The sequence below is a fragment of the Magnolia sinica genome, chromosome 11 (assembly GCF_029962835.1).
Source record: "Magnolia sinica isolate HGM2019 chromosome 11, MsV1, whole genome shotgun sequence".
Lineage (NCBI taxonomy): Eukaryota > Viridiplantae > Streptophyta > Magnoliopsida > Magnoliales > Magnoliaceae > Magnolia > Magnolia sinica.
The window spans coordinates 6,686,975-6,709,347 of record NC_080583.1 but is presented as its reverse complement, the minus strand read 5'-3'; the positions used below and the strand labels follow the sequence as shown (position 1 = coordinate 6,709,347).

Sequence of the window (22,373 nt, the reverse complement as noted above, 5' to 3'; positions counted from 1 at the left end):
TTAGGGGCTCAAGTCCCGGCCCACCTGGCCCTTTGCTGCCGTACAATCTTTGGCACTTGCCTCTCATGAATCAAAACCGTCGGGTGATATGATGAACTACGTCTATAAGACAAATTACAGAGTGGGCTTGGCTAGATGGGTAGCTTGGATCTTGCACACGTCCACACCCGACGACCCAGCTCGATACCACGAGTTCCACACCCCCAATGAGTCCCGACTCGACGCTAAACCATGTCGGCAGAACCGCCCACCAGTGCAGGATGAGTTCAGGGTCTAACAAACACCCATGGTCAGGACCATGCTAGAATTCAAGGCCCAAGCCTGTATATGGGCCTGAAAGAGCCCATGAATGCCTTCAGCCCCAATAAGCATGTGCCGGTCCAAAAGCCCGGACCATTGCCAGAACAGATCCTACCAGCCATGTATCTCATACTCCGGTCAAGCACCCTCCATACGTTCCAATCAGTGGGACCATGCTCCAGTAATCCAAACCATTGCTAGGTTCATTCCCATGATGGGACCATTCCCAAAAATCCCTCGATAGAAGGAATCGATCACAGCCTTTAAATTTATGATCTTCAGATAGATAGTTGAGATGAAGGCTCTAAATGGGCCAGTCCTGGGTGGAGGTAGTAATAAAAGTTTAGACCACCTATAGGTTTAACTGAGGATCTGGTCCGTTAATAGCTTAAACAATGACTGGGCTCGGCAGTGGGTCAGGCGCCTGGATTTTGAACTGGTTGGGCTGGGATATACCTGTTCGAAATGTTTTATGTTGCCATGACAGAATCCAAGAACTGGACTCATTGTTCAGCCAGTTCGGGTTGACTCGAAGACTCGGATGAGTATTTTTCAACCGAGTGACTCGGTTCGAGTTGCAGTGAGTCATGTCAAGTTGACTGGGTTATCGAGTCGACTCGACAAGTCATGCTGAATACAGACCGATTCACTCTTTTGAATTCTATGGTGTCCCAGCTCAAAATCTCGCCAAATCGAGTTGACTCGGCCAAGTTTCGAATCAAGCCATGTTTTAGATCTATGGATGAATGGTGATGAAAGTGATGAAATGGACGTCTCGGAGAATATTTTTATTTGCGGTGGGAAGCAATGTAACAATGGTCAGATTACCCAAGCACGGATCCCATTTGCTGGAACTGAAAACCCTACATACGCTGCACAGCTTCCTGCCGGATATCCTATGACTCGGGTTGATTGGATTCGATGCAAGTATTGAGATCAATCAGATTAATAAATCATCTTAAAGAAGCATAGATTGTTTGTATGGTACAACTCAATTCTATTGAAACAAATCGGCCTATAAATCATCCCCTGTAAAAATTATAAGATTATTGCTATATGTGCTTGCCATTGAGCCATTCAAGGGTAGGAATCACACGCACCAACAACACTCTAAAATCCTCGTCGCAAACTGCATTCCCCTCAACATCTAACTGTGCCAAATGCAGATCTTTAAAGATCAATATGGCTTCCCAGTGACTCCCGGTGTTGACATTACTGCTTGTGTACTCCCCAGCATTCCAATCGATTCCTATTGCTTGAGAAAGAGGAGATGAACATAAATACCTTGTCGTGTCGATTGGGTGTGCCCCGATTTCGTTGTGAGAGATGTCAAGTGTCTTCAATGGTTTTATCAGTTTCAAAGGCTCCAATGCGGTGAAACTGCGGAATCGATTGTTGCTTAGGTTCAAGGAGGTGAGGAGTTGCATCACTTCCAAACCTGCCACAAAACCCAAAGAAATCAGTTACAAGCATAGTTCTAAAACTCAGCTCACTCAACTCAACACTTGGCCTAGTCAATTTGACTCGACGAGATTTGTAGCTGAGTCTCTGACGGACCGTTTACAACACGTGATTAAATGGTATTGAATTGCAATAGGTGGAATTAACATTATTATTGCACAATGATTATATGTCTAGAAATACCATGTAATTTGACCATCCAATTCCAAGTTTGGGATCAAATTCTCCCTTTGGAGCAAACACTATATTAAGTGAAATGTGTGTTTGGTGGACCATGGAATTGTAATCAATGGACAAGATTTCACAACTGATGTTGGTCACCTGAAAGCATATGCAACTCGATTGTCATGTGTAAAGGGCAAATATGTATGAACCACGTGGATAGAACACATGCATCAACGTGGGCCCATGAATATGGTGGATTTCAAAATCCACCAGAAATCCTGCCGTATCTCCTGCAAGGACTGGATGATATCATACCTGAATTAATCCAATTCTTCCCATCTTTTCCAAACGCCGGATGGAATTTACATTAGATCAAATGCAGTTCCATACGACCTAATCCCATGATCCAAACAGGCCCTAAGAAACCCTGTCATGACTTCATCAGCCTTGTCGAGCTAGCTCAACACTGAGGCCAACTTGATACGACTCGGCATGACTCAACCAAGTCAATCGCCATGTCAACTGTCTTTTAGTGGTAAATGCAAAACGAGGCCTGTGAGAATTGAACCCTCAACCTCATTGCTGGAAGCACCTGCCAATAGCCAGCAACCAGCAAGAAACAGCTGTGATTCTCTTAGGATGTCCCATTTCCTTACCAGCAAGCAGTTGTACTTCTCAACCTGACTGTTTAACCTAAATGTAAACATGATTAAGAGAAACAGTAGGGCCCTGGGCCTAGGAAAATGTACAATCTGCAGCCGATCCCAGTACTGTAAATGTGCAGAAAACTGTTGGGTGATCCAGACCGTTGAACCTATGAGCCCCCATCTTCAATGGAGGATGCCCAAAAACTCTCCCAGTTTTTGGAGATCCCAACACTTCAATCTTTTGGCAATTTTCCTGTAGAGTGTAATGTCAGTGTTTTGCTTCTTGACTGTTTGTGCATAGGCAACCATTTGAAGCCTTAGGATGGGTATCGTCAGTTCAACAGTATCGATCACCCAACCATGAGCCCATGTTCATGAAATGGTCTGGAGCACTGGAACCAAGGAACACACATCCAAACTGAAGAACAAGTATGCCATGGTTTACAAACTCGAATCGAACATCTGTTGATAACATTTAATTTTCCAAATATAATAACATATCAATATTATAGAATCTGGGTGAGTCGAGGCTTGTCGAGGTTCATTGATTTTTTTTTTCTGAGTTTTGTCAAGTTGAATCTTCTCCGAGTCCAGACCGAATTGTGACCAATCGAGTATTTTTTTACTCCCTCTTTTATTCTTTTTTCTAGAGGTTATTGATGAAATCTGATCAAGCCCATTTGATCTAGCCAAGCTATGTACATCCTTGCTTCAAGGATAATTTCATTGCTCACTTATAAAACAAAAGGCAGATATCCTGCAGTGCTATTTGTGCACATGCAATAATAAATTCATAAGACAGAATTTAAAGGATCTTATGAAAGAAAATAAAAATAAGATGATCTTAAGGATTTGACCTTCGATTGATTGAAGCTCGTTGTGACTGAGATCTAGCATCTGGACCCACAGCAAACGCTCAAAGAAACCAATCCGTGACAGTGATAATTTGTTAAGCCGTAGGCAGACAGTAGGTTGGGCTCTCGAGGGCTTTAGTTCTTTATAGTATGAACAGTGCTTCACCAAAGATTCCCTATTGGAAGTAAGCTGCAAAATTACTCAAATGAGAGTGTTCATCTCATGTTAACAAGGTTTATAAGATAATATAATGGATCCATACATTATCGGTGCTCATCAAGTATGCGAACATCACAACAACAGTAAACTCTAGGGAAAAATGCATAGTTTGGTGAGTTGCCAGATCAACTTGCATGTGACACCATGGTTTGGTGATCCAGACCATTAATCTTGATCAGGCCCCACCATGGATGGAAATGCCCAAAACCATAAAACCACTTTTTCAAAAATAAAAATAAAAATTGGAGGGATCTCTTTCTTGGGGGTATTTTAAATTATTGCATCATATATGCACAGTTATTGCATTATTACTTAAAAATTAGTGCACTGGAATTAGTTTATTAATTAAATATTTTTGTCAGACAACACGCTATACAATAGACACCTATTATGTATAGTTTTTTTTTTCAAGAGATAACAGAGAATTTTTTAAAGCACAGGTAAAAACAAACAACAAAAAGGCACCGAGCTAGCGCCCCAATTACATTCCAAGAAAAGCAAAATTACAACCATAAGCTGATCAACACAAGAAGCCCATTTGACAACAAGCAGCCCAGGCCTTCGGGAAATCCCTCCACCGCTTTGCTTTTATCCTTGAAGCATCTTGCATTTCTTTCTTCCCAAACAGCCCACCAAACAGCAAGCAGGGCCATTCTTCACATCCCTTTACCTTTCCCTAAACCCACTCCGTCCTTTGTAATGTTTTTGAGTTCTAAATGTTTAATCCTGGGTCTTTTAACATCTTTTGAAGTTTCACTGAAAAAGTCCACCTTTTTCCTTTTGTTTCCATCAGATAGTGATACATTCCCTGGCATTTGCGTTATTATTGACAATATCGATACATGTTTCCATATCCAAATTCCCAAGTCTCTAATACATCTAATGATAACGATATTTTCAACATTGATTGTTAGCATGCATCATCTACAAGGGCGCTATGTTACAGAATGGGACATATGTGTCATTAGTTAAACTTTTTTGGGCATTAACTTCGTCCTAGTAATCAGGTTTATTGTACATTTGTCATACCAATGTTTGGGTAATGGTAGTCATTCTTTCTAACACTCTTCTACAACATTTACAGATGATATGTATCCTTGCCAACAATAAGCAAAGGGAAGGAAGACGTTCATTTCTGGGAGTTAGGAAACCTGGGTATAGCTAGTATTGGAGGTATTTGCGAGATTGAAAAGGAGAATTTAAAATTGCATTTTGCATACTTGTCTTTAAAGCAGCATTTCACAACCCAGACAGGACTGGTTTGCCAGACTGGACCTGAACCAACACCCAAAACAGTCGTTTAAACCCGGCTAAATAGGTTGTCAACTGTTATTGTTTTTCTTAAAAAAGTACAAGCTGGCTAGACAAAATTTCAAAAGCACAATCTCTAATAGAAAAAGGCGCCCTAACTACAGTGTTAGCATCAGATTGGTTATAATTTACTTTATTTTATAATTTTAGATTAAGCAGATATTTTGGTGGGGTGGGTGGGGATGGGCCTGAATGGTTGGATCTACAATTGGACCAAACCACCACAAAAACCGGTCAGCATCAAGTCTGGATTTTACAACACTCCTTAAGAGACTCAAATGAGAGTGAGGCGAGAGCTTATTAGTTTGAATATTTTCAAAGCAACATTGGCATAGAGGTTAGTCGTGGAGGATGCATGCATCTACATTATTTCATGTGCAACAGAAGAAATTGAGGTCCATGGAGATCACTAATCACCATCAATGCAATTAGAAATTTTAGGTAGTTCTATAAAGGTTGCATATAGTAAGAAGTTTTCTTGAATACATCCTAATGTATTGCAATGTGATATATGCCGGTAGGTCTCTCATAACATATGTATGTGCGCGCGCACGCGCGTGCATATATATGCACATATGACCCAAATGGACATATACATATACATATGTGTGTGTGTGTGTGTGTGTGTGTGACCTCAATGTCGAAACACACTTTTGTTGACCATTGAGCTATGGGCTCGAACCCTATAATGCATAAACCGTTTGGATCATTAGAAGACAATTCAGATTCAAAGAGAGGGAGGGATGGAGTATACAAGCTGTTCTAGATATGGACCCCGGATATGGTCCCTGAATTTGTTTGTCACTTCAGGATGGGCTGTACTACCTGGAGATAAGGAGGAAAGGCTCTAAGCTGAATGTGCTAAAAGTACATGTCTCAGGAAATAGGAGGAAGCAGAAGATCTTTGTTCAAGGGCTGTTCACCCTCATATAGTTTTTACTGGTTATTTGTTACTAATCATGCATTCTCCCTACTCTCACAGGTCAGTGCATCGTTGATGGTTCACTGAGTTTACAGAGGCTTCCACAAACTTAGAAAACCCAACTTGAAATTTGCTGAACTTGAATTGAGAATATCTAAATACATACTCCAATGGTTAACTGGTATACATACAAAAGGTTGTTGAAACATTATCTTCACCTTAATAAGATACCGATTACATGAGCCAGTTTCTTGGACTAGCCTACAAGCATGCTAATTATAAAATGGTTAACTTGGAGAACCATGCCTTGGTTAATCATTTTTCCATTGGAACAAGATCAAACTCCATGAGATATCAAAGGTTTTGTTCTAGTATCAAGGTATCATTTGGATGTACCGCCAAATTTTCATTGGTGGGAGTCCCAAGTTAAAAGCATAGGCTTGGCATTCAGGTGACACAGAAAATATGATTCCACACTAAACAGGATTCCACTTTCCATTTTTCTGCCCCAAATCATAAGATATGCACCATAAGGTCTGAAAGATAGTTGTACGTCACTCGCAATTTTCCACTAGCCTATCATCTTGACCTTTGGAACTGAGAAATTTCAAAGGACAAGATTCTGAAATTTGACAAGTAATATCAGTCAGATGATAAAAACAAGTATGCTCCAGAAAATTGTCTGAAAAGGCACAACAGTAATTTCATGAAATTCAGTATAAAACTAAGGTGTATATATAACATGACCGGGCACAGAAGCGTTTGAGAGCAACAGAACATGCATCCAGATCGCATACAAGTTGGAAATTGTTCTAAAACAAGTATGATATTAGGAGAATAATAATGCAAAATGAGAAAGAGAGAAGTACTTGCTCCATTAGGACTAAGCTATGTTCGTCCTTGTAATAACAGGCATGTACAGGATCCAACTTCATCAAGTCATTAAAGAGTTGTAAAACCTCTTCCGAATGGATCCTCTTTTGCATGCATAACGTACCAAGTGACATCAATGCATCACGAGCCATTAACAACCGCGCTAGTGTGAGCTTCGCTATTTTACTACAAAGAGGAAACGGATGTAATATAATAAGCCATAATGGAGAAATAGATTTTTCAAATTTATTTTCAACTTACTCAAAATAAATCAAATGATAGAAGCAGACTAACCAGTTTATTTCTGACAACAATTCCCGGAAAAGAGCTATCTCGTTTGCTAAGGTGTCTATGTGCCACTTAGAAACAGATGGTTCGTGGTCTTCGCTGATCCTTAGTTGATCCAATGAAAGTGCAGTGGGACTTAAATCCAGAAGAAGGGTTTCGTCGGTATAAAAATTGTCTTTCCAGATGACCATCTCTGTAACTGATTTTCTTTCAGCCTGATCTGGATCAGTAGACTGTAAGTTCAGATTAAATCCAAACCGAGAAGAATAGTTGTAGTTGGACCCATTTGAGGAAATGATACCCTGAGAATGTCCAAGGCTAACCTCAACTGGATAAGCTTTCAAAGCATGGTGATTTACATCAGGAAGTTTCAGATATGTCACCCAAGCATGCGCTCTTCCCGAGTTGTTTATCGAAAGTGGCCTCCAAATAAGATCTTCATTCTTATCAAACATGGATTCAACAATTACAGTGGACGAACTTACACCTTCAACAGCGTGGTTGAAATATAGTATGAGCGGTATGCATCCTGTAGGCAAAACATACTCTGAAAGGGAACTGGTGAATGGAGCAGTTACATGGGCGTCCATGTTCCCATTAGTAGATAAAATCAGTTCCGAACCATCAATGGGCCAGGAAGAAATCAGCAGCGGAGCATCTTGATTGACTGTTTGATCCAAAAGCCAAAGATGATAAAACCACCCACTCTGATCATCTGGGTCTGTAAAAAGTGCTTGGTGTATGAGCTCATACTCATCTGTTAAGACCTTTTCCCTCGGAACAAATCCTTGAGCCTTTTTCTTGAGCAGGTGAGACAGAAGTACACTAGTACAGATGTACCCTTTGTTAGATATGTTTCAAAACAAATATTAAATGAAGTGAACATCTGTCAAAGAGATAAAACATGCATCCTGAGTCCAAACTTCAAAACAAAGAGATACACCAAAAGGTTCAAGTTACAGTGAAGACAGAATATAACAGATACATTCAGGGGAAGTGAATTGTTGTCAGCATCAACTTGACTGAAAAATAAATGGACCCTTTCCAAAATGGGTTTAGTATAATTGCATGAGTCGAAATGATGGGTGTATTTATTAGTCAAATTAACTCCCATACAGAGAACACATTTTCTGTTGCCAAGGCTGCTGTATAAATTGATTAAGCATGGTAACAATTTACGGCCAGCACATGATGTGCATTTACATCCCGGCATTGGAGCAGGTACTGGATAAGCTGATACGTAATGCATCGACATCAGGGGAAAAAAAACCACAACATGTATCATCCATATCACCACTCTGTATCAGTAATAGTGTAATACATATAGAAAATCAATCTAATTGTTAAAGTCAAAGTCTTATATATGAGTTGGGCGATTCACACCCTATATAACACAATTTAAAATCATCTCCAACCATCCTGAAATATTTTAACCAAATTACAAGCTGATTAAAATCATCCTCATCTTAGCTTTTTCGCCAGGTAATTTGAGGGTTATCTTTCAAATGGTTGATTGGAAAAATGTTCAATGATTGCCTGCCCAACAAACATCAACCTTCCTCTTTCACTCAGGCACTTGAAACCAGCTATGGGAAGGGCTTATATTGACACCACTCACATAGCAACAAGGTCCCACCCAGTATGGACCGCTAACCTGACTGTTGCATGCACACCCTAAAAGGAGAGACAAAATTAGGGTCATGGAGGAGCAATTGCCAGGTGAACCAAAGTTGGTTGACACGTATCAAGAAGCCCACTGGTAGATGATTACCAACAGAAATCACAAGTCATCATGGTCCAGCCCCACGACAGACCTTAGCACAACTATAGAGCGCTACCGGTGTTGTCATATGGACCGCATAAGCGCTTATGCCATCGCATATGCCATTTTGAACTAGTTGACCGCATACACCATGGTTGTATATGTGGTTATTGTGCCGTTGGGGCTTATGCGGATTATGTGACCGCATAAGTCATAGCCATGCAGTTATACCATCGCGTACACAGTACGTGATAGCATAACTTCCCAACGGTTAGATTTCTAACCGTTGGAACTCTTTGATAGCCCACCAATTTCACCTCTCTCTCTCTCTCTCTCTCTCTCTCTCTCTCTCTCTCTCTCTCTCTCTCCCATTCTAATACTCTCATTTCCAAGGTATCCCGTATCGGTATCGGTTGGCGTAATGGTGCCCTCCCAAACCGATACGGATACAGGAGCGTAACGGCCCGGAACGGCGTAAATTATTTTTTTTGGCCAAAAAAATATTAAAAAATATGGATTAAATCCGGAATATTCTAAGCATTCCAAATATCATTCATTTATAAATTGGAACATGTCTATGGTGGTGTAACGGTCCACTCTTTGGTGAGAAGTTGTATCGGATTGTCTGATTAATTTTTGAACCAAGTAACCTGAATTTGACTACAAAATTCATATATTTAATTTTCTAAATATCTAATTTATATACTTAACAATTTAATATCTTTCTCCCAATAGTTCTTTAAAAAAATGAAATTAAATTCAGGTAGATGGCGTTGCCAATTTCGGGCTGACTTGGAGGACCAATCTATGCCCCAAATTAGCCTCAAATTCATGCAATTTATTGCCATTATCCCACTTATGTATTGGTGGACATTTATTGGATAGTGAATCATGAAAAAAAATCAAAAAACCCTATTTAAAACAAATAAAAGTCCACAAAATAACAATTAAAACTATTCAAATAATTTGATTTTGGCATTGTGAGTTAGCAATTGCAGTTCATAATTTAATTGGTAAATTTTAAGTTAATATATGTCTCGTGTACAATTTTGTAAGGGCCCGAATTAGGCGGGACTCGGATTGTGAAGTGTAGCACACGTGTCAAAGTTTTTTGGGCCCCACCCGTGATGAATGTGTTATAGCTAAACCGTCCATTCATTTGACAAGATCGTCTTAAGGCTTGACACGAAAAATAATACAAATCGATTTATCAAGTGGACCACACTGCAAAAAGCAGTGGGGGACTGAACGTCTACCATTGAAATCTTTTTTGGGATCACAGAACTTTTGGATCAATATGAAATTTGTTTTTCCTCTTCATTCAGGTCTTTTTGACCTTATGAACGGATTGGATGGAAAATAAATGTTATGGTGGGCCTACGAATTGTTTAACGATGAAAATCATCATCTCCACTGCTATTTTTGGTGTGGTCCAGACGATCTTTGGATACGATTCATTTTTTGGGTAATGCTCTAAAATGATATTTAAAAATAGATGAACGATGTAGATATAATAAATACATCACTGTGGAGCCCATTTAACTTTAATCTCCTTTGAACTGTTCGAACAACTCAGAGCTCGAGGAGTGTCAGCGCTCGTCTTAGCGTGACACGTACCTACAGCAGCTAAGCTGGTGTGTGGTACACCTGCAAAAAAAAAAAAAAAGAGGAAAGAGAGGGAAACCGAAAAGAAAAAAGAGGGAAAGAAGAAGAGAGAAAAGAAAAAAGAGGGAAAGAACAGAGAGAGAGAGAGAGAAGAAGAAGAAAACGAAGGCCGCAGCCGCAGCTGTCCGAGAAGAGGAAGAAGAAGAAATGTAAGGTTTTTTTTTTTCAAGGCCCGTAACGGCCGTTACGGTTACAATATCGGCCCATCGCCCGTTACGCCCCTGTATCGCGTAACGGGCCCCCCCATTACCATTACGTATCGGCCGTACGGCCGATACGTAACCGATTTGGGATACCTTGCTCATTTCCCAATCCCTCCAGTCTCTTATCTGTCTTACTCTCTCTCACACTATTACTCTCATATTCTCTTAAAATGACATCAATAAAATGTGTTGTTTTTCACATTTTTTAGTATATGAATTCATTTGAGTAGTTGTTAGTTGACTTGATAGTCTTTTTTTTTTTGAGGTAACAAGAATTTATTAAGAGAACTACAAAAGAAAAAGCGGAAAATAATACAAGACTATACTAGTTGAGAGAGAAAAAGGAGAGATCAACAGACTTAGTCGCTTGAACATAAGGGGCCTATTCAGAAACCACGTATATCACTAGAGAAATAACCTTCTCAACGTATGCTTTTTTGTCTTGAAATTGCAAATTGCTCCAATCCTTCCAAATGAACCAGAAAATGCCCATCGAAGTCAACCTCCAAATAGCTTTTTGAGCCTTGATGTAGTCTAATAGTCTAATAAATTGGGATATGCGATTAAGCCATTACATAAACAGATAACCCCTGATTATACCATTCCACAAGCAGATAACCCCTGATTATACCGTTCCACAAACACACAACCCCCTTGGGTCACATTGGATTGCTTATAACATTTGACAACATTGCTACCCATAAAAGGGAATTTGCAAACAGTTGACGTCTAGAGAATGAAGTACCAAATGAACCTACTGAGCAAACATGCACTGCCATCACATTGAAAGTGAAAAGGGCATGCTTACATACTTGGCAATGGGGAAAAGGGATCCCAATGATCCATGTTTACAAAACACCACTTATAGGATACATGTTAGTGTTGTGCCCTGAAAACCAATGTTTAGGTCATGGTCATGGACCTCAGTTTCAACCAAGGTATCCCGTATCGGTATCGATTGGCGTAATGGTGCCCACCGATACTGTAACGTCCTGGATTTTTTCATTGTTTTGGATTTCCAAAAATCCTTGATTTTTTTTAAAATTAACTTATATTATCACTTACTGACCATTAGCACTCAATGTTAGTCTATACATGGGTGGAACTAGTACAGAACCGCACAGAACCACACAAGTCTGATTAATCAGCAGTAGGAAGCCAACGAATCCCCCCGATCACTTGAACATCAAGTTTAGCTCCATGATTTACTCACATAGGGCCCAAATCTGACTGACTCATCAATAACTAATCAAGACAATCATAACTAAATTAAAGATCTAACCGAAGCCAAGTCAGATAAGGCTCGGATCTTAGCTAATAGACCAAGTCAACTCCGTTACTCTTTTAGCTTGAAACCGACAGTTTAGAGTAACCACGACCAAATCTCCACTTTCACTAGTTATAAATAACTATTATGCTTAGGTGGCCTAGCACCAATTTTAGTATGAATCTAATGATTTTGCTTGTTGGGTGATGTATTTGGGTAATCTAGAGAAACCTAGACAAGACTTAATACTTTAGGTCCTCCCCAAATTAATATGGAATGATTTTGGATTGTTTGATGTTTCTCAACATGATTGGGTATGCATTTGATGATTGCTTGTACATTCCTTGCTCGATTCTTGTATGATGTTTTCCTCATAACATGTTGGATGTACTAACCCTTGTGTGTTTTTTGTACTATGGGATATATGAATGCTTGGCTACCTCACTAACCCACACAACACACATGCACCTTTATATCATAATATTGTTAGTATTTGCATTGTAGGAAAATCTGAATTTTTATGTTTGGAAATAGAAATGTATGATATCGCTTGTGTTAGTAGATAAACCTTGATTATTGAAGTGTTATTGAATATTATCAAACCCCTGGATTGGTCAGGAATCTGAGGTGAGAGACGGTGGTCCGGTTGGTAGGACTATCCTGAGGCTAAACCCATGGAATTGGGTGGGTGAGTATGGGCGACAGTAGTTGGACTACATGGGTCGCTTGTACCCGATGTCGTCTGTCCCGTACTCGCTTGAACTTGTGCGGCCTAGTCTACTCACTGACCAACTATGTTTGTTAACCTTGTCTGCTCACGCCTGTATGGAACCTAGAACACTCTTCAACCATTGAAGCCCATTGATAACCAATTGAGACCGATCCACTGTCTTGAGAGCTGGGCATGGTGGAATGGGACACTGTGTCCGAGCTGTCGGCCTACGCTGGAGTGACGAGCCTCCCCGTAGTGACCGCGAGCGATCCCTCTGCTTAGCGCTCCCCATGTGCTTGAAGTCGGGGATTGGAACTCGACGGGATTAAGGATCACGGGGCCTTAGCCTTACACGTTGGGGGGCCTTGGCCTCGCAACCAATTTAGGGCATTGACATCGCAGGGTGTACTAGTTTTCCAAATTTGTTGTTTGAATGGACCTAATTAAAAACCCGGCTAACACGATCATGACCGCATCGCACTAGTTAGGTTGGCGACTCGATAGTTGAGGTTGCAATGAGGGTGATTGGTCATACGCAATCGTTAGATGGAGTCGCTCGAGGGAGTATTGTTGTAAGGGCATGCATCATATCATAACACATGCACATGCATTAACAAGATTAGTTAGGATTTTATAAATGTATTGTCTTTCATTAAATTCATAATATAATTGATGTTTTGTGTAACTTAAGACTAATAGCGCTCACTGAGTTTATCACTCACTCCCACTTTGGGACGGTATTTTAAAACACCAACCAGACTCTCCCGTAGTTGCAGGTAACGCAGAGTATGAGGAGCCTGGCAGCGCGAGTCTTGAGAGGAGGACGAGTTGTCCTCCTTCCAGCTGATGGCCGGTTCTCCATCGGCCTAGTAGACGGATCTCGGATTGCTGGCTGTTGGATTGAGCTCACCATTCTTTTGGACATATTTTTGTGATTTTGTTGGGCAATGCCTTATGCGACCCATCCATATTATTTTGGACTTGTATATATTTTCAGCCTCTTTCATTTCAGTAGACTAGTTGTAGTTATGCTTCATGTTTCCGAAAATTCCATATTGCGCATCTAAACCTGATTAAACGCAAATTAGTAAAATCGGTTATAAGTTATACCCAGAAACTTGGGAGTCGAGCGTATGCACGACCCCCAATTTTCAAGGCGTTACAGATACCGATACGGATACGGGAGTGTATCGGCGATACGGGGGCATAACGGCCCGTAACGGTGCAAAATTGTTTTTGGCAAAAAAAATATGAAAAAATATGGATTAAATCCGGAATATTCTAAGCATTCCAAATATGCATTCATTTATAAATTGGAACATGTTTATGGTGGTGTAACGGTCCACTCTTTGGTGAGAAGCTGTATCGGACTATCTGATGAATTTATGAACCAGACAACCTAGTATTGGCTATAGATATTTTATATTTAATTATTTAACTTTATAATATCAATATGAATTAATTAGAATGAATCTAATACCAAAATATCTCATATTTGTAGGTTTGGTGTATTACATACCTTGTGACTTGTGTACATTTTATTTCAACATACAATCTAGGGACTTTTATGTCCAATTATATAATTCATATATCTAACAAATTAATATAAATTTTCCCAATAAATCTTAAGAAAAATTTTGAAATTATATTCAGGTAAATAGTGTTGTTGATTTAGAACTGATTTGGTGGACCATTTGATGCCCCAAATCAATGTTAAATTCATGCAATCTATTGGCACTTATCTTACTAATGGATTGGTGGATATTTATTAAACAGTGATAAATGAAAAATATCAAATGATCCTATTTCAGCAAAACAAGTGTTTGCAAATTAACGGTGAAAATCATTTAAATAATTTAATTTTGGAATTGTGACATGGCAACAATAGTGCCATAATTTAATTTATTAATTTTGAGATAATGTATGCCTCATGGACAATTTTTACGACCATGTACATAGGGCCCACCACGATGTATGTATTGTATATCAATGACATCCATCCATTTTATCAAATTATTTTAAGGCATGGTTCAAAAATGAGGTAGATCCATATCTAAGGTGGACCACACAGTAGGGATTGAATTCCCACAATTAAAACTTTTATTATTATTATTATATATATTTTTTTATTTTTAAGCTGCGACTTTTGTTTTCCTTGATCCAAGTCCATGCAACCTTATCAGTAGTTTTGATGGTAAATAAACATTACAGTGGGCCATAATAAGTTTTTAACAGTGGGCATTCAATCCTACTGTGTGGTCCACTTGAGATCTAGATCTGCGTCATCTTAGGGACCATGCCTTGAAATGATCAGGAAAAACTGATGGGTAGCATGGATTGGCTGGTGTACCTTACTTATATAGTTGTTGTATTGACGTCAACAAGTTCTGTGGGTCTGATTATGAGGTATGTGTTATATCCGAACCGTGCATCCATTTTGCGAGCTCGTCTTAAGGCTTGAGATGAAAAATAAGACAGATCTAACTATCAAGTGGACCACACTGCAAAAACTAGTGGGGAATTGAACGTCTACCATTGAAACCCTTTTGGGGGTCACAGAAGTTTTGGATCAATATGGAAAAAAAATTTTCCTCTTCATACAGGTCTGTGACCTTATGAACAAATTGGATTGAAAATAAACGTTATGGTGGGCCCTACGAATTGTTTAATAGTGAAAATCATTATCTCCGCTGCTATTTGTGGTGTGGTCCACCTGATCTTTGGATATGATTCATTTTTTGGATAATGATCTAAAATGATCTCTAAAAATAGATTAACGGTTTAGATATAATAAATACATCACTATGGGGCCCATGTAACTTTGATCTCCTTTGAACCGTTCGTACAGCTCGGAGCTCAAGGAGCGTCAGTGCTCGTCTTCGCACGACACGTACCTACAGCAGCTATATAGCTGCTGTGTGGTACACCAGCCCATCTGCTTCCAGCGTCAATGCTCGTCTTTGCACGACACGTACCTACAGCAGCGATATAGCTGGTGTGTGGTACACCAGCCAATCCGCTTCCATTCTTTTCCCGACTGAGAGAGAGGGAAAGTGAAATGAGAGGGAAAAAGAAAAAATGAGAGGGAAAGAAAGGGAAATGGAGAGAGAAGAAGAAAACGAGAGGAAACGAAAGAGAAAATGAGAGAGAAGGGGAAAACAAGAGCTGCAGCTGCAGCCCGAGAAGAAGGAAAGAAAAAAAAAAAAGAATGTATTTTTTGCCTTTTTCTTTTTCTTTTTTTTTTTGTACCCTATTTCCGTAACAGTCATTACGGGTCCGTAGCAGCCGTTATGGCCCGTAACGGCCGTTACGGTCACAGAATCGCATGCTTGCCCGTTTTGGCCCCATATCGCGTAACGGCTTGAGCCGTTTCCGTTACGTAACGGCTGATACAACCGTATCGTAACGAATACGGGACACCCTGGTTTCAACCAAGGTATTCAAAATCGGTTATGTAACGGCTATTACTTAACAGTAACGGTCATAACCATTACACTTTACGAGGTCGAGATGGCCTTTACAGAAAAAACAAGATGTAAAGGCCCTGTAACGATCCTGTAACAGTTTTTTCAAAAAAAAAAGACAGCTGTAATGGCTGATACGGGGGCCACAATGGTCATTACGGCCCGTATCATAACAGTAACGGTGGTGGCCGTTACGGCCACCGTTACCATTTGGAACACTTTGGTTTCAACTTTCAACTTGTTAATTATAATCAACTAGTTGATTCAAATCAACCTATGTACCAGAGTATTAGATAGTGCTTGATTTTAATAAATCCTATATAATAGTCTATTACATTGCGCCTATAGAAGTTATGTGCTCTCATTGCCGATCCAAGCTTGGATAAGGAGAAGGGTTGCATTAGGTTCGTAGCAGGCATCAAACTTATGCCATAACTTCCATCATAAATCGGAAAAAATATGACATTTCAAAGTCATGCTAGGGCATAGGTCTAGCCCTTTATAAAGTGGATTGGAGGAACATGATCATGTAACTGGCCACAATTAATTGGGATATGGCTTAGATGATGATGGCGATGGACCTCGGTTTGATCATGCGATACATTCATCTGCCTTATTAATGCATGCCAAACTTTAATAACATACATAAAATCTATGTGAGTTAAAAAGAGGGATTCCTCAGGCTGTCCTTGCCCCTTGGGAACTTGATATTGGACACGACGGCCATGGGCCAAGAGAGAGTTGTGGCCATGGATCTCAGCACCCTATTTGATCATGACCACATAGCTAGTTTTAGGATAAACTAGTGGTCATTCTTGATGTGGTCATCTTAGGTGAGGGGACTGATCACGAGTCGGGATGGAAGATCTCTACCATCGGGCGCAACAACAAGTTGGTGCCTTTGGCAGTGTGACTATTCATGTAAATGAGATCTTGTTATCAACCTCGTTGGATACTTACATTTGCAAATCGCTTCAAGTCTCTAAGATAGGAGGCCCATCACGCCTGGTTTAGATCAACTTGTGGATGTACTAGATTTCACTAATCCTTAAACCTAACAACGTGCAGAGTTGAAGGTCTTGGTGTGATGCGCTTTGGCTCACTTTACGAGGTTATATTGGTGGACAATATGTGGGTGTGGCTAGGTGCATGCATCAAGGTCCAGTTGAGGCTCACATCATCGAACAAAGATACTTGTTTACTCGGGATATGATTAGTGGACTAATCTTGTGGTTCAGATTGGCCATCAAGTGTTTTCTAACTAGCCAGTGCAATCAAAAGTTTTCTAATGGTTAACCGGAAGTTTTTCAACTGTTGAACTTTAGTTTTAACTATTTATTTCCTTTAAATCACTCTTGATGAACATCCAATGGTTAAGATTTGTTGATCCATCCCATGGACCTACATGGTATATTTGGCCAAGGATGGTGACCATGTGAGTGGAGGGATTTGGTCAATTCGGGTACATGGATAGGGAAGATTGTAAAGTTTGGATGTGGTAAGGCAATACCAAAGCTTGTAGGGTAGTTAAGCACCATAACTAGGGGTGACAATGGGTCAGGCTGCTCAGCCCAACTTTGGTGACCCAACTCTAAAGGGTTAAGGCTTGAGCCACTAAACTTGACCCAAGGGTCAGGCTAGGGCTTGAAATTTAGGCCCAGTGTTCAAGCTAGGTTGGGACAAGGCCAATGATGAACAACCCGGCTTGGCTCAATCCATTTCCTGGATGTATACTATATAGTGCATAGGTATTAGTATTAGTAATGTAGGGTAATGTATATAGTAATATGAAGAACTTTGATACTCAAGTATTGTGATGGATGATACATACGTACTTATAAATTGCCCAAATTTTGGAGCCCACTTTAAATGGTGAACAATATATCAATGCACGTATTTAAGTCCATATATATGGTGGATAATTGGGTGGGGCATATGCTTGGTTGATGAATAATCTTCTTCACATTGAAAAACTTTGATTCTCTAAAAGAGCATAACGGGTCATAAGCATGCACTAACCAATTATAAACTAATTGTACACTAGCATACATGCAGCTTTTCTTTAATTTATAGGGTGGCCCTGGCCTGACCCAGCCCTCCAGGGCGAAGGCTATGGTTGGGGCCTCTTTAGCCCATTTGGGCAAAGGCAGACAAAGGCGAGAGCTTAGGGCTCTAAGGTTGGGCTAGCCCAGCCCATTGCCACCCCTAACCATAAGGGCTCCTTTGGAAGCTTGTATTTGGAATACATTGAAATCTAAATTACAATTACATTGGAATCAAGGTGATTTTGAATCCTCGGTTGTGTTTGGCAGCTTGTAATTGAAATGCACTAAAATCCAAGCCTTCCATTTGGGAGCTTGTATTTGGAATGCATTGGAATTCTTTAGTATATTCACTAGACCTGAATTTGATTAACTAAATCAGCTTTAATATCCAAATTAATATACATATGTATTTGACAAAATGATTGTAACAAGCCTATTGAAATATATACTTTGGCTAAAAATGAGGAAATTTCGAGCCTCAGGTGGGCCACAAACGTAAGAATCACAAACGAGCAACTCACCAACGCTTTTTAACTGTCCATTTAGATGACCAATATTTGGACAGTTCAAATCATTCTATTGATGTGATTTTAGTGTTGTAGTCGATAAATTGTTTATGGCTATCATCAACGTGCCACGTGTACAACGGATTAGTAGCCTAGTGACACCTTTATTACATGTGTGACTCTCTTACCTTTGAAAAGGGAGCTGAAAAAGGTATTTCATTGCAATCATACCTAAACCACGACAAAAAGGTGAGATTTAAAAGCACACCAAAACTATGGATTTCAAATACTTTTGATTCCATTTACTTCAAAAAACACAACGCCAAATGATAGATTTGGGGCAAAATCCTCTCAAATCACCTCAAATAAAACTCAAGAGTCAAATCCCCATTTCTTCCACTCATCTTGAATTCTATGGGCAACATCCTTCTCAACCTCTCCACTCTCATGAGTTATTGACCTAAGATATTGACAAAAGTAATTTGGGATAACTCTTAACCAGCGATCTTAACTAGTTCCTTGTTTCCACTCCTACTATTACTACAATTGCATTCCATATACTTTTTTTTTATCGGTACTCCATATACTTTGCTTTAATCCCACTAATTTTAAATCCTTTAGATTCTAAACCATCCATCCAAAAATCCATCTTTGTATTTAAGCCCTCACTCGTCTTGTCGATCAAAACTATATACTCTACAAACAACATACACCATGGGATCTCCTCCTAGCGTTAACTTGTTCATAACCAATGCAAAAAGGTAACCACTCAATACCAACCCTTGGTGCATACCTACAGTAATTGGGAACTCACTTGTCTAACTACTAATGGTCTTCACATTTGTTTCCACTCCCTCATACAAATTCTTCCAATATATATACTCTTGTAACTCCATTCTTTCCCAACACCCACCAAATTAATTCCCTAGGGACACCTATCATATATGCTTTCTCTAAGTCAATAAAGATTGTGTCGAGATCCTTCTTCATCTCCCTATAGTTTTCTGTCAATTATCTGTAAGTATGAAAATGGCTTTGGTGCTCGACCTTCCTGGCATGAAACCAAACTGATTTTCTAATACATTTGTTGCTTAATCACTCTCTCCCAAAGTTTCATAGTATGGCTCACAAATTTAATACTATGATAGTTATAATTTATGACAAGACCATAGCTAATAAATCAAATGAGAAAGATCAATGTTGCCATACCTCCGATTATGCCACGCAGAATAATTGCTGAAATTGGCATTTATTTTATCAGTAGTGAACTTCAACTCCTCCTCTTCCGACACATTCTTCAATGCTGCAACGAATCTAAAATCCACGAAAGATAAGCAAAATAACTCATTGCGTTTGGTTTTGCAAAACTCAAACAAAATTGAAACCTTAGAATCCCACCTCCGGTAATTCCATCCATGGAAATTCCGGGAATCAGCTTTTAGGAACTGATCGAGAAGCTTGAATTCCTTTTCAATTGAAGAAAAGCCCTTGCTTAGGACCCATTTACGATGGTGCCATGCTCCGTATGACTTGAAATTCCGCCTCAATGCACTCTCCACCTACACAATTTATAAGAAGAATAATAACAAAATAAAAGGAAAGATACAATGCCCAGGCACCTAGATTACCGGAATTTTCATTTGCATCAGCAATCCATGCTGATGATCCGGACAGTTCATCTGGTGGACCCAACAGTGGACAGGCAATGCGGACAAGCACTGCCCGACAGGACAATCCTAGCCATGCAACTACTGACCTGCAAATGGACAGTTAAAACAATAACACAGCCAATGATCCAAATGCACTGAGAAAATGCGACTGATCGGATGGCTGGGGTTACTTGATGGACGAAATTTTGTCATATTGCCATTCATGATGGGGCCCACAAGATGTACGGGCTAGATCGCCGGAAGATGGGACACATCAGGAATGAATGCTCGCTAAATTAAGAAAACAAGCATGCGATGTTTACATGAACAGTTTCCATATATCAGTTTACCTACTTCTGTCTTTACAGTTTCCAAAGGGGTGTGTGTATCAAAAGTAGGGATGCAAATATCATTTCCAGAAAAAAGAAAGGATTTTTACGGGATTGGATCATACGACTCTGAGCTCTTCATCGAGAAGGGCTTTGATGGAATCGGGATCGATTTCTGACCGTAGATTGTTTTCAACGGCGAGTCTCCGGTAGTTCCAAGCAGTGTAGATTTCCGGATTGATTTCTAGAAGCTTCGAGCTGATCTCTAGGGCTTCTTTGTCATAACTGCAGAAAGATCAAAGAAACCAAAAAACCCTAATTTCAGTAACAGAGGTTTTTCTCACGGAGAGAGAGAGAGAGAGAGAGAGAGAGAGAGAGAGAGAGAGACATTCTGTTATGGTGTATGTGAAGGAGTTGATTCTGGAGGGTGCGCAGTTTAGCAGCTTTGGCGAGGGAAGCTGCTTCATCCTCGGGTTTGAGGGGTTTACGCGGCCGGCCGTGCATCTCTCTCTCTCCCTCCCTCTCTCTCTCTCCGGATCTGTTGTAAGAGGCGAGGGACGCGAGTTTCCTGCAACGGGTGTTGTATGGAAGTCGCTACTTGACGGTGATCTGTGGGCCCCACAATGATGTATTTGTTTTATCCACGCCGTCCATCCATTTTGGATCATCCCCTAAACTAATCTGAAAAAATGGATGGACGGCGTGGATAACTCACAAACATAATGGTGGGGCGCACAGAGCACCATCCAGCAGCGAGTCGCTGCTGTCAGTGTCAGTATGCAATGGACGTCCCTTTTGGGCCCGTCAGTGATGTCCGTGCCGCATCCGATCCGTCCATCAATTGCAGCAGCTAATGTTAGGACTTTTGGTCAAAGATCAAGCAGATCCGAAATTTAAGTGGGCCATATCCCAATAAACAGTGGGGATGGAACGCCCACCATTGAGACCTTCCTGGGACCCGCCAAGATTTTTATATTCGTTGAAGGGAAAACATAATAAAATATCTGCCGTCCAAAAAAATTAGTGGCCTTAAGGAAGGTTTCAACGGTGGGTCCACATCCCCATTGGTTCCTGTTGTGTGGCCCACCTTAGTTTTAGATTTGTTTGCTTCGTGGCCCACTTTCTAATATGAGATAATGCGGCTGATGGATAGAGTGGATGACACATGAGCATCATGGGTGAGTGACTACAATGGATGGGATTAGAGCTGGGCTTCCAATAGGTATGACCTGAACTCGACACCGAGTCTAACATGCCCGGCTCCATCCCAGTTCTGTTGGGCCTAGATTGATTCGGACTAAGTCCAATATTACCAGAAGTAATGAGTCGAATTGAGTTGACACCAAGTTAGATCGAGAGATGAGGAAGGGATAGACCGAGATAATGGAGAGGAGAGAGGAGAAAGAGGAAGAGACGGGTGATGGCGGTGGGTGGTTGTCAGGTTTAGAAGATGAAGAGGATAAGGGAGGAAGAGAGGTTGAGCTTCGAAGATGAGGAGAATGAGAGAGAGAGAGAAAAAAAAAAAAAAAAAATTTAGGGCTTAGGTCAAAATAGGGGATGCTGAGTAGGGTTAGAGAGTCTGGATTTGAATTGAGTCAGGTCTAACCGGATCAAGTTTTGGGTTGAGTCAGGTCAATTTACTAGGTAACTCGAACTTAGATCGGTTTGAGTTCGGATTGGGCAAAGCCTACTTGGATCGGACCGACTCACCCATTCCATTCAGGTCGAGT

The 22,373-nt window shown here is 40.3% G+C and overlaps 1 protein-coding gene across 1 annotated transcript; it reads right to left on the bottom strand.

Annotated features, from left to right (window-relative positions):
• Window positions 1-1,212: 1,212 nt before the first annotated feature.
• Window positions 1,213-21,202, bottom strand: LOC131218689 (geranylgeranyl transferase type-2 subunit alpha 1). The gene is made up of 8 exons (XM_058213384.1): window positions 21,032-21,202; window positions 20,769-20,928; window positions 20,064-20,224; window positions 19,875-19,979; window positions 7,048-7,866; window positions 6,750-6,939; window positions 3,431-3,617; window positions 1,213-1,738 (listed from the first exon to the last, which is right to left on the bottom strand). Exons 1-8 carry the CDS (start codon window positions 21,145-21,147, stop codon window positions 1,353-1,355), a joined length of 2,124 nt encoding a protein of 707 aa, XP_058069367.1. The 5' UTR covers window positions 21,148-21,202; the 3' UTR covers window positions 1,213-1,352.
• Window positions 21,203-22,373: the final 1,171 nt, after the last annotated feature.

What these genes read in the sequence shown, in the direction of transcription:
- LOC131218689 (XM_058213384.1), bottom strand. Translation starts at nt 21,147, where the DNA reads ATGCACGGCCGGCCGCGTAAACCCCTCAAACCCGAGGATGAAGCAGCT. An exon ending in TCGATGAAGAGCTCAGAGTC is followed by an intron (nt 20,225 to 20,768) that starts GTATGATCCAAT and finishes TAAATTGTGTAG; the next exon opens with GTGGAGAGTGCATTGAGGCG. An exon ending in GCTTAGTCCTAATGGAGCAA is followed by an intron (nt 3,618 to 6,749) that starts GTACTTCTCTCT and finishes GTAATTTTGCAG; the next exon opens with CTTACTTCCAATAGGGAATC.